This window comes from Jaculus jaculus, chromosome 17 (assembly GCF_020740685.1).
Source record: "Jaculus jaculus isolate mJacJac1 chromosome 17, mJacJac1.mat.Y.cur, whole genome shotgun sequence".
NCBI lineage: Eukaryota > Metazoa > Chordata > Mammalia > Rodentia > Dipodidae > Jaculus > Jaculus jaculus.
This window is the reverse complement of record NC_059118.1, coordinates 10,934,402-10,953,508: the sequence shown is the minus strand read 5'-3', so window position 1 is coordinate 10,953,508 and position 19,107 is coordinate 10,934,402. Positions and strand designations below refer to the sequence as shown.

General features: G+C 47.3%; 1 protein-coding gene across 1 annotated transcript in view; it reads left to right on the top strand.

Annotated features, from left to right (window-relative positions):
- The window catches only part of Osbpl10 (oxysterol binding protein like 10), a 323,158-nt gene that overhangs the window by 159,779 nt on the left and 144,272 nt on the right, over positions 1–19,107 (top strand). Inside the window, 1 exon segment of the mRNA XM_045136894.1 lies at positions 8,993–9,178. Coding sequence (XP_044992829.1) covers positions 8,993–9,178 — 186 coding nt within the window.

Below are 19,107 nucleotides of genomic sequence, written 5' to 3'. Positions count from 1 at the left end.
GGGTCTCACTGTAGACCAGGCTGACCTGGAATTCACTGTGTAGTCTCAGGGTGGTCTCAAACTCTCTGCGATCCTTCTACCTCTGCCTCCCGAGTGCTGGGATTAAAGGCATGCGCCACCACGCCCGGCTATTTCTTTTCTTTTATATTGACAAGTTTTGTACATGCATCATACACACACACATAATATGATGTGCGCCATCATGCCTGGGGGAGAGAGAATGGGCCCTAGGACCTCTAACCACTGCAAACAAATTCCTGATGCATGTGACACTGTGTGCATTTGGGTTCTATGTAAGTACTGGGGAATTGAACTCAGGTCACTAGGCTTTGCAAGTAAGCGCCTTAACTGCTGAGCCATCACTCCAGCCTTGAGATGTGTTTTGATCATCATAATCCCTCCATTACCTTCACACAACTTACCAGTGGCTACACCACTGCAGAAAATGTCTCCTGCTCCCCCAACACCCCTTAACTGCCAGTGATTCCTCATGGAGGGATGGGGGCCTTATGCACTCCTCCATCTTCCATGATGGAGTGTTGATGGACGCAGCAGCGTCCAGGTCTTCTGCAGATAACTACGGTCACTGTGAGCTCATGAGTGACGTGGTTGTGTCGTGTCTCAAGATAGGGCTCTATAGCACTCCTCCTCTCGAACCTGTGGCTCTTACTTTTTTTTTTTTCCGAGGTAGGGTCTCACTCTAGCCCAGGTTGACTTGGAATTCACTAAGAAGTCTCAGGGTGGCCTCGAACTCACGGCGATCCTCCTACCTCTGCCTCCCGAGTGCTGGGATTAAAGGCGTGCGCCACCACGCCCGGCGGCTGTCTTACTTTCTTTCCGCCCCCTCTTCTGCAGTGTTTCCTGAGCCTTGGAGGGGGTGACACAGCTGTTTCATTTAGCATTGAGCACGCAACAGTCACTTATTCTCAGGGAACTGATGAGTTCTGAATCTCTTCAGTAGTCCCTGTTATCTGCAAAAGAGAAGTGTTCTCTACTCAAAGGCGAGAGTGGAACCAATAGATGTTTATAAGCATAAATAATTAGATGGCAATTCAATGGACACAGCATGTCCATTTTGTCAAACAACAGTAGTAGTTGCCTACCTGGCTACTATGACCTTCCCAGCCAGAGGCTTCTGATTAGGTTTTCAGGACCAGGTATGAATTCCCTTCCATGGAGCAGGCGTCACATCCAGAGGGCGGTTGGTTACATCCATAGCAGTCATGTCACTGTTGCCCCTCTGAGCACATCTTGTGTGGCTGGTCAGTTGTGGAGTTTCTCGGGGTCCATTTCTAAGTGAGACTTGATTTTGCTCCTCTAGCAGCCTGCTGGGAGAAGGCTTCCAACCCAATTCCAGCTTGATATCCGAGTGTCCTGTAATCAACACATGTGTAATCAATACATTCAGCGATGGGCTCTTACCATATAGTTTTGACTGGCACCTAAGAGCAGTGGAAATAGCCTGTATTATTTGCGGGAGGGGGGCTCAGGGACCTCGAACAACAACTCACTGGGAGGGTATCCCACTTCTGGCTCTGAGATTTTTCTATATTTAAAAAGAATTTAAAAATTTTTTTATTTATTTGAGAGCAACCAGTAGAGAAAGAAAGAGGCAGAGAGAGAGAGAGAGAGAATGGGCACACCAGGGCCTCCAGCCACTGCAAACGAACTCTAGACGCATGCGCCCCCTTGTGCATTTGGCTAATGTGGATCCTGGGGAATCAAGCCTCGAACCAGGGTCCTTAGGCTTCACAGGCAAGTGCTTAACCGCTAAGCCATCTCTCCAGCCCAGAGATTTTTCTGTATTAATGTATGGTTTTGGGGAATAGTATTATCCATCCTTGCAGGATACTCTTTTTTAAATTTTAATTTATCTTAATATATAACAGGCTATACTCTTTTATCCCCTCATCCCACCTCCCATTACCCTGGGGGCCCTCCTTAGTGGGGCTATCGTATTCCCTGTGGGGTCATGAAGGCCTTCCTGTCCCTTTGTGGTAATGGCAAGCCATGCCCCAGGGTATTCCTACCCACTCTATGGCTCTTACAATCTTTCTGCCCCCTCTTTTGCAATGTTTCCTGAGTCATGGCAAGGCTCTTGGCAGTCTCATTTAGCGTTGAGTTCTCTGTAGTCTCTGGATTTCTGCTTTAATGGGTTTTGATTGGTCACTGTGTCTGTCCCCATCCACTTGGGGCTGGTTGTCAGGCTGGCGGTAAGAGCAGTGTTCATGTTGCCACTTCTGCTATTTCTCCTGGGTCCCCTGCAGATGTGGTGGGGGTGGCACATGCCATGGTGGGCAGTCAGCTATCTTCATGTCTTAGTGACGGGCCTTGGTTCTCCACAGATTCTCCAACCATGAGTGAGAGCGGCTTGGGTTAAGGGGCATGCAGAGTTATTTGAGAGATTTCTTGGTGTCCATGCCCACTCTTCTTCTCCAGAGAACAGTGGGTCTTCTTTCTGAAGCCTGGGTTTCCTGACCATGGTGGGATTCTGTCTTGGTTTCCCGTCTCAGATATGAGTTCTCTCCCACTGAAGGCACTTCATGTGCAGTCAGAGAATGGTTGCTTACATGTGGAGGCCTTGTGCCCCCTAGGGCATAAATGTGGCATTTCTTGTCCAGCTAGTTGATTGTATAGTCTGCAGGGACCCCTGCTTACTCATGCTGTAGTGACTGTTTTCTTCCAGCAGCTTCCGCAGGACTCTCCAAGTACTATCAGGGCTAGCCAGGAGGGAGCCAGTTTCCCATTTGGTTCCAGCAAGTAATTTTGATGTCCCGTGACCACAGCCTATGGTGACTTCAGTTATAGGATTTAACCTTTTAGCTCCGGCAGGCAATCAAGTGTTTTGGCAATGGCCTATATTATTTTGGTGACCTCCTGGGTCTCCCTGGCTAACAGCTCACTATGGGAGACAACCCAATTCCGGGCCTGGGATTTGCCTCCATGGTTTTTTTAAGGTTAAGCTTTTCCCACCTTCTGTCTGGAGTGTCCCCAGTCACCCTTCATTGGTAGTTTAGCTTATAGAATGCTAGCCTGAAGGAGGGTGTCTGTGGAGTTGATTCATGTTCTCTTAACGTTTGTGTAAATCCCTCCTCTACCCCTCCAAGCCCCTCCTCCCTCCTAGACTCTGTCCTTCCTCTAACCTGACAAGTAACTCCTCCTCTCTCCATAAAAGCCATCTCTCCAGCCCTTTTCTCAATTTTTTATTAACATTTTCCATGATTATAAAAAATATCCCATGGTAATACCCTCCCATCCCCCACTTTCCCCTTTGAAATTCCATTCTCCATCATATCCCCTCCCCCTCTCAATCACTGTACTTACATATGTACAATACCAACCTATTAAGTACCCTCCTCCCTTCCTTTCTCTTCCTTTTATATCTCCTTTTTAACATAATGGCCTCTGCTACTAAGTATTTTCCTTCTCACATAGCAGCCCAATCATCTGTAGGTAGGATCCACATATGAGGGAGAACATGCGGCGCTTGGCTTTCAATTTTTTTTTTTTTTTATTAACAACTTCCATGATTATAAAAAAAAAATCCCATGGTAATACCCTCCCTCCACCCACTTTCCCCTTTGAAACTCCATTCTCTATCATAGCCCCTCCCCATCTCAATCACTCTCTCTTTTATTTTGATGTCATGATCTTTCCCTCCTCTTATGATGGTCTTGGGTAGGTAGTGTCAGGTACTGTGAGGTCATGGATATCCAGGTCACTTTGTGTCTGGAGGAGCACGTTGTAAGGAGTCCTACCCTTCCTTTGGTTACATTCTTTCTGCCACCTCTTCCGCAATGGACCCTGAACCTTGGAAGGTGGGATTCGGGCGCCCTTTTTAATGGCTGAACTATTTCCCTAGCCCATCCTTCGTTCTCCTCTCCCCTCCCCCTTACTCTCCCTTCTCTCTTCTCCTTCTCCTCCTCATCCTTTTTTTTTGAGGCAAGCCCAACAGACTGCCTTTTTTAATGCAAGTGTGTGTGTGTGTGTGTGTGTGTGTGTGTGTGTGTGTGTGTGTGAGAAAGAGAGAGAGAGAGAGAGAGAGAGAAAGAGAGAAAGAGAGAGAGAGAATTGGCACACCAGGGCCTCCAGCCACTGCATTCAAACTCCAAATGCTTGTACACATGTATGACCTTGCGTGTTTGCATCACTGTGCATGTGGCTTATGTGGGACCTAGAGAGTCAAACGTGAGTCCTTAGACTTCGTAGGTAAGCCACTTAACCACTAAGCCATCTCTCCAGCCTTTTTTATTTATTTATTTATTTATTTATTTATTTATTTATTTATTTATTTATTTTTTGAGGTAAGGTCTTGCTAGAGCCCAGGCTGACCTGGAATTCACTATGTAGTCTCAGGGTAGCCTCGAACTCACAGCAATCCACCTGTCTCTGCCTCCTGAGTGTTGGGATTAATGGTGTGTGCCACCACGCCCAGCTTTTCTTTTTCCTTTCACATTTCTCAGCTATTTTTGCTGAATTCTCATCTTACTATAAAAGTGTTAAACACTTTTACTGTCTTTTTTTTTTCCTTCTTTTGCTTTTCCAAGGTAAGGTCTTGCCCTATCCTAGGCTGACCTAGAATTCGCTGTGTAGTCCCAGACTGGCCTTGAACTCATGGCAAGCCTCCCAAGTACTGGGATTAAAGGCGTGCTCCACCATGCCCAATGCGTTTATTGTTTTTAAGATGGTATCTCATGTTGCCCAAACTCACTCTAGCTGAGGATGACTTTGAACTTCTGAACCTCCTGTTTTCTCAACCTTTTAAGTGCTGAGGTGGCATGCCTGTACCACACACTCCGTGATGCAGCCCTGAGGACCAAACCTGCAGGCTGGGGTGGGAGAGCGGGCTCAGCACCCACTCCTCACATTCTCATCCTCGCTCTCTGCTGGACAGGAACGCTCTCAGCTAAACTACGTCCCAAGCCCACAGCTGCCTCGCTTTTTATTTTATTTTATTTTTCTCAATTTTTATTAACATTTTCCATGATTATAAAAAGTGTCCCATGGTAATACCCTCCCTCACCCCCACTTTCCCCTTTGAAATTCCATTCTCCATCATATCCCCTCCTCATCTCAATCAGTCTCTCTTTTATTTTGATGTCATGATCTTTTCCTCCTCTTATGATGGTCTTGTGTAGGTAGTGTCAGGCACTGTGAGGTCATGGATATCCAGGCCATTGTGTCTGGGGGAGCACGTTGTAAGGAGTCCTACCCTTCCTTTGGCTCTTACATTTTTTCCACCACCTCTTCCGCATTGAACCCTGAGCCTTGGAAGTTGTGATCGAGATGTTGCTCAGTACTCCGGTCACTTCTTTCCAGCACCGTGATGCCTTCTAAATCATCCCAAGGTCACTGCCATCTGAAAAGAGAAGATTCTCTACCCAAAGTGAGAGTAGCATTAGTATAAGGGTATAGATATTAAGAGAAGTGCTTACTGGGCAGTTTGATAAACATAATATATATATTTTTTTCCAGACATCAGCAGATGTTACACCCCTAGGGCTCATGACTACCCTTGTTTTAAGTTTTCAGTATCAGGGATGTGTTTCCCCCCATGGAGTGGGCCTCCAGTCCAATTGGAGGGCAGTTGGTTTCCACCATGACAGATGTGCCACTATTGCACCCATTGGCTCAATATAAGGCTCGCAGTGTCCACTGTTGAGTATCTTCACTGGTGGTATATCTTTCTCCCATTGAACTGCATGTAGAATGGCTTCTTCCAGCTGGTACCTCACTTTTTAGTGTGTGTATGTGACTGTCTGTTGCAATCAGTGTGCATATGTCACCCACAGGTTTGTGTTTCTCTGTGACATTTAGCAATAGAGGTTCTTCTAAGCACATAGCAAGTATCCAGTCAATATTTACTAATTTGATCATTGCACCACAGAACCTGGTGTGATGCCAACATAGCATCTCCCTACATTTTCTCAAGTTAAATGAGGCTCTAGAAAGTCAGAATGTAATGTTCATGTAGATTTAAAAATATATGGGGCTGGGGAGACACCTTGTAGGTTAAAGGTGCTTTCTTGCAAAGCCTGCCTGCCCAGGTTCAATTCCACAGCTACTCACCTACACCTGGACAGTTGTTCATTTGCAAGAGACCCTGGTATTTCCCTCTCCAACTGCAAATAAATAAAACCTTTAAAAAAATTGGGCTGGAGAGATGGCTTAGCAGTTAAGGAGCTTGCTTGTGAAGCCTAAGAACACATGTTCGAATCTCTAGGTCCCACATAAGCCAGACACAAAGTGACATGAGGGGGCGCGCATGTCTGGAGTTCATTCACCGTGGCTGAAAGGCCCTGGCATGCCCATTCCCTCTCTCCACCCCCCTCCCTCTCTCTGCCTCATTCTGCCTGTGTCTCTCAAAATAATATTAAAAAAGCAATTGTGAATAGGTAGTGCATTCACATTGTTCAACATGGAAAAACAGATAAAGCTGCTCAATGAAGCGCCTCCTCCCCCCTTGGCCTTCCCCTCCCCTCCCCTCCCGCCCCCGGCTCTGAGCAAGCAACAGCCACGCGTCAGCTTTAGATGCATGCTTTCCAGGTGTTCTTGTGTTTTGTAGTGTCTGAGGGCCTGGCACACCAATTTGCTCTCCCTCTGTCTCTCTCTTGTGCTCTAAAATTTAAAAGAAACTTCAATAATTCAACCCAGAATTTTGCATACTACACAGCTCTGCACACTTTCACTTTGCACACCACACAACGGCTCGGCAGCTCATCTTATGTGACTGCAGGTGTATCTTAGAGACGTTGTTTTCAGTTTATTTTATTTGCAAGCAGAGAGAAACAGAGAAGGGGGAGAGAGAGAGAGAGAGAATGAGAATGGGCATGCCAGGGCCTCTAGTAACTACAGGTGAACTCCAGATGCGTGCGTCACTTTGCGCATCTGGCTTTACATGGGTACTGGGGAATTGAATTCAGTTCATTAGGGTTTGCAAAGCCATCTTTCCAGCCCTGCTGAGAGACTTTTTATAAATCTTTTAAAAACATTTTCCTTTAATTATTTGCAAGCAGAGAGATAGAAAAGAGGCAGATGGAGAGAGTGGGCATACCAGGGCCTCTCGCTGCTGTACATGAACTTCAGACACATGCTCCACTTTGGGCATCTGGCTTTGCGTGGGTACTGGGGAACTGAGCACAGGCCGTTAGGCTTTGCAGGCAAGCACCTTAACCACTGAGCAATCTCTGCAGGCTACTGAGAGACTTTCCCCAAGGTCAATTCATAGAGATTTTTTTCAGTATTCTCTTTCAGCTCAGTAGTAGCTCCCTACGTGTCACTGATACTACCTGTCCCTCACTGACGGACACGTGGGCTGCTTTTCTTCTTTGTCATTAGACATAGTTATGCTCACCATGGCGACATGAGTAGCAGAAATGTGTTTGCCTGGGCGCTGCTCTGTCTGGAGGACACATTCTGAGGCAGAGGGATTCCTACAGTTCAGAGAAGGACGTTTGCAGCGAGTCTGCCAGGTTGAACGAACGTCCAGCCTTTCCTCACATAGACTCAGTTCCCTGTGGTCCTGCTGATGCATTGCGCACTCAGGCCTTTGAATATCTGCCAGTCTGATGGACAGAAGATGTGGTTTAAATACACCTATACCTGGTAAGTACAGTGGAGCTTACTTTCAGGCTTAAGGGCCAAATATATTTCTTTCTTTCTTTTCAATTTTTTGGTTTTTTGAGGTAGGGTCTCACTCTAGTCCAGGCTGACCTGGAACTCACTATGTAGTCTCAGCGTGGCCTCAAGATCACGGTGATCCACCCACCTCTGCCTCCCAAGTGCCGGGATTAAAGGCGTGCGCCACCACGCCTGGCTCTTTTTTTTTTTTTTTTTTGGTAAATTGCCTATTTATAACTTGGTCTATTTAATACAAGTATGCAGCTCAACATTTTTTTTTCTAGCTTAATCACTTGGCTTTATTGGGGGTAATTGTGATTTGTTTGTTTCCTTGATGTTTTCATTTTCAAGGCAAATTCATCAGGCTTTTCTTTGTGCCTTTTGGATTTCAAAGCGTTAAGCCTTGTCTTCTGGTGCCTATCTATCTAATCTGATCTAATCTAATCTAATCTAATCTAATCTAATCTAATCTATCTATCTTTACTGCCACTGCAAATGAACTCCCAATTGCATGCACCATTTTGTACATCTGCTTAACATAAGCACTAAGGAATCGAACCTGGGCTGTCAGGCTTTGCAAGCAAGTGCCTTTAACCACTGAGCCAGCTCTCCAGCCCTGTGTCTGTCTCTCTTTCTTCAGTCCATTTGCTGTCTTTGCTATGAGAAACAAACCCAGGTTTGTTTTCAGATGGCCACCTGGTCATTTGAAATACTCATTCCCACGAAGCTGAGTCGCCAGCTTTATGTTACATCATCTGGATGGTGTGTTCCTAGAGGATGAAGTGTGAGCATGGACTGAAATAGGATGCATAGCTTAGCGCTGTCCCTCACACAACAAGCCTGGGTTGAGTATAGCATCCACGGTTAGCGTATGCCAGGTCTTGGGATGTAGAGATGAGTATGAAGAGGCCTCTGAAAGCAGTCGCTGGACCATGAGTGGGATCTCTGTGAAGGCGGGGTAAGAGAGCAGAGAGACTGAGGAGCTAGGTAGACACATCCCAGAGTGGACAGCACCGAGCTGCTAGAAGGTTCACCGGAGGCGTGCATCCAGGCAGGGAAGAGCTTGTTAGCAAGAGGAAGTCACGAGCAGTGAGTACATAGGCAACGATCGTTAAGTCTCTGGGTTTTCGGGAGGGGTCCTCTTAGGTGTTTCTTCATGGCCACAGGACAGGACAGGAGACACAGTGAGAAGGGCAGTCAGTGGACCCTGTCTTTCTGAAGTGAGCCCTTGTGGGTTTGGTCCTCCTCCCCCTCCCCCACCGCGCCTCCGTCCTGCTAAACAGGTCAAGGGGGAAGGTTAAGCGGTCCCGCCTGAATGGACAGCACCTCTGCAGGCCAGTTGTTGAGTTTTGACACCTGTTGCTTATTCTAGAGTACTCCAAGCTCCCGAAGCCGAAGTCTCACTTTGCTCCCCCATGGAACACCCCATTCCGCGTCTCCCTGTAGCCAGAGACACCTCAGTGCGGGGGCGCCCGGCGTTGTCACGCATCACAAGTCGCCTGCAGCCGCCCGGAGAGCCAAGAGTCAGTATTCCGGCCAGCTTCACGAAGTCAGAGAGGTAGGCCTTGCGCTCACTAGGCTACCTGGCCCCGGGAGTCGGGGCTGTGCCTGAGAGCCCCCATGACGCCCCTTCCTTCCCCCCCTCTTGATTTACGGAGAGGGGAACAGAAGTCAACATCTGGCTGTGCCTGACAGCCCCCATGATGCCCCTTCCTTCCCACCCTCTTGATTTATGGAGAGGGGAACAGAAGTCAACATCTGGCTGTGCCTGACAGCCCCCCATGACGCCCCTTCCTTCCCACCCTCTTGATTTACGGAGAGGGGAACAGAAGTCAACATCTGGCTCTGCCTGACAGCCCCCCATGACGCCTCTTCCTTCCCACCCTCTTGATTTATGGAGAGGGGAACAGAAGTCAATATCCCAGCCACCGGGCCGAAGCCATGTCTCCTGGTTTAAAAAACAAAAACAAACAAACAAACAAAAAACTTTAAGTATGATTTTTCTTTGTTTGGGAGATAAAGCAGGTTGTCAGGAAACCTTGGACGTTGTAGCTCAGCGGGCAAGCTGACGGGAAAACGGGCATGTTTTGGAGGTGTCAGTTACTTCTCATTGCTGGGACAAAACCCCCAAAGCAGAAACAGTAAAGGAAGGAAAAAGAAAGGTTTAATTCTGCTCACAGTTCCCGGGGGCAGAGTTCTTTCAGGGCAGGGAAAGTGTGGCAGGAGCAGGCAGCTGGGGACGCATCATCACATCAGCAGAGAGGAGGCAGAGCGAGCTGAGTGCTGAATGCCCAGCAGCTCTCTCCTCTGCATCCAGCCCAGGAGCCCAGCCCTTGAGGCGGCGCTGCCCACGGTTAAGGTGGGTTGCCTCACTTCCACTAATGTCATCTAGAAAAATCCCTCACAGATACCCCCAGAGATTTGTTTCCATGGGGATTCTAGATCCTGCCAGGCTGACAACCAGAGATTAACCACCGCCACGGCGCAGTGTCGGCTCGGGTCCCTGCTCAGAGGTGGGAGGGGACGCCGCCCGCGGTGGGGGATTCTGAGAACAGTGCAGGCTGCTTTGGAGCATTGCAGTGAGTCTTGACGCTGATGTCCCTCTGTTCTGCCCGGCGTCACTGTCCTCACGAAGTGCTTGTCTCTTCCTTCCCCACGTGCACACTGCTGGGGAGTGCTGGCTGTGGACGCGTGTCCTAGAAGTCCTAAGACCCTGGTGTGGAAGCGTTCTTTGGCAGCTGTGCACCGCAGACTCTGCATCTGTGAGATGGGAATAAAGCGAGAGGCTGGCTTGCAATATGGTGAAGCCACTGGAAGGTGCCTCACAAAAGTGATGTGAGGGTGTTCTCTTTCTTCTTGTGACAACTCCAGGAATCCATCAGATCCTTGGGATTCATGTCACCCGTAGCAGCCAGAAAGCAGAGCATGGCCGTGTGTGGCTGTAGCCCCGTCCTTGAGTGGGGTGAAGACAGGAGAATCTCCTGGGCTCACTGGTCACCCAGTCTCGTTGAAAAACTGCCAGTGCCAGGTTCAGTGAGACACTCTGTCTGTCTCAAGGACATAAGGCGGAAGAGCCGTAGAAAGGGTCACCTGATCTTTGTCTCTGGCCTCTGCCCACGCCCACGCATATCTGCACACACACCTGGATGCCCCCTTCAGACCCCACGAAGTTTTTTGTTTGTACGCACATTTGCTTTTTTGAGACGTGGCGGTGTTGCTTTATAGCCTAGGGTGTTCTTGAACTTTAGATCCTCGACTTCCTCAGTGCTGGGATTCTTGTGTCACATGCCTGGCCTTGCTGTTTTCTTTTATATTGTTTTTAATTCCATTTTTTGTCTTTGGGGGGAAATTATGAAACTTTCCAATAGAGTTTTGTTTTATAAACAATAAGTAGGTGAAACTGTACATGGTGGTACTCACCGTAATCCCAGTCCTAGGGAGGCGGAAGCAGGAGGGGAGGATCATTATGAATTTGAGGACAGTCTGAGCAACATCGTGAGTCCCTGTCTCAAAAGAATCTAATAAATAAATAAGTTAAAATGAATGAATAAATTAGAAAAAAATCACATTGCAGGTCTGGACGTGGTGACACACGCCTTTAATCCCAGCACTTGGGAGGAAGAGGTAAGAGGATCACCGTGAGTTCGAGGCCACCCTGAGACTACACAGTGAATTCCAGGTCGGACTGGGCTAGAGTGAGACCCTACCTCCAAACAACAACAATGAAAACTTTCACAATGCAGATAAAATGTTCTCTTAGCCATTTTAACTTGGTGTGTGTGTGTGTGTGTGTGTGTTTCTTGAATGACAGTACAGGTCTCAGGTGATTGCTTGATTGCTTATGCATATTAATGATCCTTTTGCTGGAAATTAATTTTTAGTAAGATTGAGCTGTGTGCTATGGTTCCCGTAATTCTAGCATTCAGGACGCTGAACCAGGAGGATTGCCATGAGCTCAAGACTAGCTTGGGCTACATAGTGAGTACCAGGCCAGCCAAGGCTACACAGTGAGACCCTGTCACATGGAAACGAACACAAAGCAACAACAACACAATCTTGTTGAAATGGACCTGCCTACTGATAGTTGATGGTCAGAAGAATTTTAGGGAGCTGAGGTTCTCCAGAGGTGCTGAAAGCTTCCTCTCTTGGTTTGGTGTCTTCTGCCTCTCGATGGGGGAAGGTGGCTGTTTGAGGGTGTCTGTCACTTGATGATGTGGTCAAATCCACCTCGGACACATCTGTGCATTTATCCCAGCAAGTTCATCCTTACTCATTCTAGAGCCTAGAGGCCTCTGCTTTTAAACGCCACTGTATTTATCTGCAATATAACTAGAAGAAAATGGAATTGCATTTTCAATCCAGCTGTAGAGAGAAGATAACTTATGACCACAGAAGCAATGGGGGGGAAAACACCATTATATATAAGACAGATGTGCTTGAATATCAGAAGAATAAAAGAAAAAGAGCCAGCCAACAGCAATAAAATAAGTATTAAATGGAACGCTTGGGTGAAAATAATGGGATGGTCTCAAAGATAAAGTGGGTATATCTAAAATATAACAAATTGAGTTAGCAAAGGTCAGAGCCCAGGGTCCTCACAAAAGGCGCTTTGAGCGAACGCAGTTTGAGACACAATGCGGCAGGCGAGAATAGCTGTGTCCTTGGGACTGGAGAGATGACTCAGAGGTTAAGAACAGGTTTGCCTTCAGTAGCGATTTAAGAAATGGAAATTAAGACAACTTTGTTGGTGAGGCTGTCAGAACCACCGCTGGGTGGGAAATTCTGAAATGATACCAGACTGTCTTTTGGTTTTTTGAGCTACAGTTTCACTATAACCCAGGCTGATCTGGAAATCACTGCGTGTCTTTGGGTGGCCTCAAACTCCGTGCGGTCCTTCTGCCTCTGCCTCCTGAGTGCTGGGATTAAAGGCGTGAACCACCATACATGGCTCAGACTGTCTTTTTGTGATGATCTGGTGATGTATAATAAAAATGGAACATAAAACTGCCTGCCTCCCTCTCTCCCTTCCCTGCTTCCTTCCTTCCTTCCTTCCTTCCTTCCTTCCTTCCTTCCTTCCTTCCTTCCTTCCTTCCTTCCTTCCTTCCTTCCTTCCTTCCATCTTTCAGGTAGGATCTCACTTTAGCCCAGGCTGACCTGGAATTCACTATGTAGTCTCAGGGTGGCCTTGAACTCCCAGCGATCTTCCTACCTCTGCCTCCCGAGTGCTGGGATTAAAGGTGTGCGCCACCACGCCCGGCTTGGAGACAGGATCTTTATCTCTGGAACTCTCATGCTGGCTTCAAACTCACAGAAATCCTGTGACTTTGGCTTCCCTGCAGATGGGATGACAAGCGTGCACCACCATGCCTGGCTTTCTAGCTATTCAGTTAAGCAAAATATATTCAATGCATTGTAACTGTTTCTTTCTACCTTTCAGCCTGTGCCCACTAGAAAACTTCAAGATAAATTGCAAGTACGCGCCTCTCGTTTGGGGCTTATCTTCTATTTATGTTGGGCAAGCTGCCCCGGAGCATGACCTCGCTCACAAGTGCCTCCGTCTGTTTGTTCTGCAGTGTTAATTGAGCGTCTTTTATATACATCTTTTTTTTTTTTTTTTTTTTGACGCAGGGTCTCACTCTAGCCCAGGCTGACCTGGAATTCACTCTGTAGTCTCAGGGTGGCCTTGAACTCATGGCAATCCTCCTACCTCTCCCTCCCAAGTGATGGGATTAAAGGTGTGTGCCACCATGCCTGACATATATATATCTTTTATATAAATATCTATCTATCCATCCATCCATTATCTATCTATCCATTATATATATATATCCCTTCATCCATCATCTATTTATCATCATCTATCCATCCATTTATTTATCTATCATCTATCTGTATATCTATCCATCCATCTATCTATTGATTGGTTGATCCATCGATACAGGGTCTTGCTTTGCGGCTTAGGTTGGCCTGGAAGTGGCTATACAGTTGAGGCTGGATTTGAACTCAAGATCTTCCTGTCTCAGCCTCCTGAGTGCTGGGATTACATGTGTGTGCCATGTTAAGGCTTCTGCTTAGTTCCTGTGTCTTTAACGCATGGCCTACGTGGTCGTGGGGCATGCTGGTGAGCGGATTCATAGGAGGATCCTCCCGGTAGCTGTCAGAGCCTTGTGAAAATGGAAGGCGAGGCGTCGAGGGCTCTTAGGTCAGATCAGATCTAAGAGAGGAGCAGCTGGGGATGGCTTAGGGGCGCCCAGGCCTTCCTTGGGCCTCTCTGGTGGCAGTGGTGAGTGTACTCCAAGTGACTTTAGGACTAGGGAGAAAGTATGTTAGCGTGAATCTCTGCATGTACCCTAGGAGCTGTTTGGGTTCTTTTTTTTTTTGCGTGTTTTCATGTGTGTGACATGTATGCGTATGCATGTTTATATATGTGGGGGTGCACATGTGTGTGTGTAGGTGCATGCACACATGTGTGCACATTCCTGCAGAGGCCAGAGGTCAATTCCGGGTGTCTTACTCAGTTGCTTTCCACCTTATTCTTTTTAAAAATGTTTTATTTAAGCCGGGTGTGGTGGCGCACGCCTTTAGTCCCAGCACTCGGGAGGCAGAGGTAGGAGGATCGCCGTGAGTTTGAGGCCACCCTGAGACTCCATAGTGAATTCCAGGTCAGCCTGGGCTAGAGTGAGACCCTACCTCGAAAAACCAAAAAAAAAAAAAAAAAGTTTTATTTTATTTGTTTGTTTACTAGAGAGAGAGAATGGGCATGTCAGGGCCTCCAGCCACACTGCAAATGAACTCTAGACACCTGGACCGTCGTGTATGTATATCTGGCTTACATGTGTTCTGGGGAATTGAACCTGGCTCTCGAGGCTTCACAGGCAAGTTCCTTAACCACTAAGCCATCATTCTGGCCTGTGCCTTATCCTTGAGACAGTGTCTCTTGGTAAATCTAGAACTAGCTGGTCACTGAGCCCCTGGGATTGTCCTGTCACCACCCAAGCACTGGGCTTCCAGGAGAACCTTGCCGTGTTTGCCAGTGTGTTGGCTTCTGGAAATCTGAACACAGCAAGTGCTTTACCTGTGGAACTATGTCTGTAGCCGGGGAGCTGTTTTATAAACAGAATCAAGTGTATTTCAGAATGTTAATTTGACCCTTCAGTTGTCCAAGCATGTGATGATGGCAATGTGTGGTAGTCATTGTATTTACTTACTTTTGCATATTGGCTTATAATACATGTAGTTTTAACATTTTTCAAAAATATTTTATTTTTTTTTTGAGAGAGAGAGAAATAAAAAATAGCCTCTAGCCATTGCAAACGAACTCCAGACACATGCATCACCATGTGCATCTGGCTTACGTGGGTTCTGGGGAATCGAACCTGGGTCCTTTGCCTTTGAAGGCAAGTGTCTTAACTGCTAAGCCATCCCTCCAGCCCAAATTATCATTCCAAATATGTTCATACTGGCATGCATGAATGAAATACTTTTTTGGTTGTGACATGTGAAATTTAAAAAAAGAATACATGTATTCAGTAAGGGCAGTGGGCAGTGGGCAGTTTGGATTCTGTAGGTCGATGAGAGGAAGACAGTGTCCAACTGTTGATTGGTAATAGGTGGATGTGGGTGATTCCGATTTAATTAAGTTTCCAGTGATAAAGTATTGGCAAATAGAAGTTATTTTTCTCAAATTTGTTTAATTCTTTTTTTTTTTTTTTTTTCGAGATAGGGTCTCACTGTAGCCCAGGCTGACCTGGAATGTACTATGTTGTCTCAGGGTGGCCTCGAACTCTCGGTGATCCTCCTACCTCTGCCTCCTGAGTGCTGGGATTAGAGGCATGCGCCACCATGCCTGGCTAAACTTGTTTCGTTCTTAAATATTTTACTTGCAGGCACACACTTTTGGGCAGAGGGAGTAGATGAACTGTTCTGAGACCATATAATTTAACATGTTTTTTAAAAGATTTTTTTGTTTTGTTTTTGTGTTTTGTTTTTCGAGGTAGGGTCTCACTCTAGCCCAGGCTGACCTGGAATTTGCTATGTAGTCTCAGGGTGGCCTCGAACTCACGGCGATGCTTGTACCTCTGCCTCCCAAGGGCTGGTATTACAGGCGTGTGCCACCACACCCAGCTTAAAAGAATATTTTTATTATTTATTTGCAAACGGGGAGGGAGGGAGAGAGAGAGAAAGGACACTGCAAATGAATTCCAGATGCATATGTCACTCTGTGCATCTGGGTTTATGTGGATACTGGGGAATTGAATCCATTCAACCAGGCTTTGCAAGCAAGCACCTTTAACTGCTGAGCCATCTCTCCAGCCCTTAACATGGTTTTCAGCGAACCTTTTAGTGGGGATAATAGATGGACATGTGTGTTTACTTAGTTCCAATGATGTGAGTTTATAAGTGTCTTCATGTATTGGCGATGTCATATCTATTTACAGAGTGAAGCCCCTCTTCATTTGATTGCCATCTTTATACACAGACATTTTCTCCTGTCCTCTTCCTTCAGGGTGTTCTGACCTGATCCTGGTTTCCATGGCCCTTGTAAGTGTCTGCTCAGAAACCGCTAGCCGGTCACAGCCTTTACTGCAGACAGCGGTCACTGTGAACCATCACCCCGACTCACGCTATGAAATGATCAGTTTTAAGGTAGTGATCTCAGCTGACAGCAGTAAATTCGGGCCATCTCATCACCAAGGAAACCACAATTAGTGTAGAAAGTACATGTTTCCCCTTTGCGAACAGAATGATTCATTAAAAAATAAAATACCCTCAATTAATACTCCTGTGCAGTTTTTGGTTAAATGGTAACAAGCAAGTGTAGTGTATATATTTTTTGGGGGGGGGGGTGTTTTTTGAGGTAGGGTTTCACTCTAGCTCAGGCTGACCTGGAATTCACTATGTAGTCTCAGGGTGGTCTTTAACTCATGGTGATCCTCCTACCTCTGCCTCCCGAGTGCTGTGATTACAGGCGTGCACCACGATGCCCAGCTTCTTTCATAAATTTATATATATATATATATATATATTTGACAGAGGGAGAGACAGACACACACAGAGAGAGAATGGGTGCACCAGGGCCTCCAGCCACTGCAAATGAACTCCAGACACGTGCACCCCCTTGTGCATCTGGCTTACGTGGGTCGTGGGGAATTGAACCTGGGTCCTTTGGCTTTGTAGGCAAATGCCATCCTTCCAGTCCTGTAGTGTATCCTTTGGGCAGCAAGTTGCCATCTCTAAAGACAAATTAAGAGGACTTCCGGGTAGGATGGCAGATTATAAGCTATCTCTGTGTGACATGGTGGGTAAGTAGAGCCAGGCTAACAGGAAATGGACTTGATTCCAAAGACTAAGAGGATAATAACTCCAGTTGCCCCTCCTTGTTCCTCCTGTGATGTGACTTATCTCTTTGCCTGTTGTGTCCACACACAACACAGGAAAAAAAAAAGTCATCCGAAAATGAACTTGAATCCAATCCACAGAGCAGTTTACACAAGCATTGAGATTGGTGGCTGACAGACCAGCTGGAAACTGTTGCATTGTCAAGTTGATCAGGTAGACAAGACCAAAATGGGAAGCCACACTTGTCAGTGGTTGATTCTGGCCCACTCTGAGATTACATAGTGAATTCCAGGTTAGCCTGAGCTAGAGTGAGAGACCCTACCTCGAAAAACAATTTAAACAAACAAACAAAATCTTATTTTATTTATTTGAGAGAGAGAGAGAGAGAGAGAGAGAGAGAGAGAGGCAGATAGAGGGACAGAGAGAGAATGGATGCGCCAGGGATTCCAGCCACTGCAAACAAACTCCAGACGCGTGCACCCCCTTGTGCATCTGGCTAACGTGGGTCCTGGGGAATCGAGCCTTGAACCGGGGTCCTTAGGCTTCACAGGCAAGCGCTTAACCGCTAAGCCATCTCCCCAGCCCCTGCAAGGCATTTCGATTCCACAACCGAGGTGGTCACCAGACCCCAAGCACCACACATAAGGTAGCCCATCTTGAGTGGGGGTTCTGGGGAGACAGCAATGGCCAGGGCAGTGACATGACTATCCTTGCTCCCTAACAGAATGGTCAGGACTCCGGATTTGTGTCCCTGACTCCCACGTGGTCCCCCGTGTGTGTCACCCTCCACAGAGACCTCTATGGCTTTTCTCACTGGAGTGTGTCACCGGCGCATGGCCGTGTGTGAGTGGGAACAGCGGTGACCTCGGTTACGGTTCTTGGGACGTCAGGTCGCGTCTAGGTCCAGGGGAAATGCCCAGCTACGTGTCATCTTGATGAGGAATGCGAGTACGAGGTCAGCACAAAGTTGCTGCAAATGACTTGGGACTGTCAGCGATGTGAGTTGCTGGCTGATGATGGAGGAGCCATCGCATGGCTACAAGTCCGGAGGGCTGGGCAGGGTCCGGAGGTGTTGCGGTCACGTTTGCATCGCTGCCAGAAAACACCCAACCAAGAGCAGCTTGTGGGAAAAAGGTTTATTTTAGCTTACAGACTTGAGCGGGGGAAGGGGCTCCATGATGGCAGGTAGTAAACAATGGCATGAGCAGAGGGTAGACATCACCCCCTGGCCAACATCAGGTGGACAATAGCAACAGGAGAGTGTGTCAAACACTGGCAAGGGGAAGCTGGCTATAATGCCCATACGCCCACCCCCAACAATACACTGCCTCCATCCAGGAGGTGTTATTTCCCAAATCTCCATCATCCGGGAACCTAGCATTCAGAACACCTAAGTTTATGGGGGAACACCGGAATCAAACCACCACATTCCAGAAATTCCCTTTTTAATATAATTCATTCTAGAGGTTCTGTTCCTCTAGAGACCCCTGACTAACACAGGAGGGGTGGGCAGACTTGGAGCAGAGCGCTCTTCACAAGACGGCCAGTGTAGTCCACAGCTCCACGCTCTGGGAGGAACATCCAAACCAGACACAGCTTACGGGAGGAATGGGATTTATTTCAGGCTTGCAGATCCAGGGGAAGTTCCACCAGTAGTAGAATCAACTGCCTTCCCATTCATATTTCCAAGCAGAGAGTCACCACCACCAGCCAGCAAACACCCCCAAAGTAGCAAGCGCACACCCGGGCAGAGCTCAGACTGCTCACCACACCTTTGGGGCTGGAATCAGATCTGCCCCCGAGCACACCTTTGAGCTAGATCCCATGATCCACCCCCAGTGACACCACCTCCAGCCCTCAGGAGCTGGACACCTGAGTTACAAGTGTAACAGAACACCTGAGTCTATGGGGGATGTACATTTGCATTCAAACTGCCACAGCTGGCTACCCTTGTGGATTCAGTGGTGAATGGGGAGAGACCCTACTTCAAACAAGGTGGAAAATGAGCACTGACACCCCCAGTTGTTTTCTTATGTCCACATGTGTGGTGTGGCGTACATGCCTGCGTTCACACCCAAGAGTATACACACACACACATACACACACCTTGGGGAACAAAATAATCAGGCCACTCAAGCTGGAAATGAG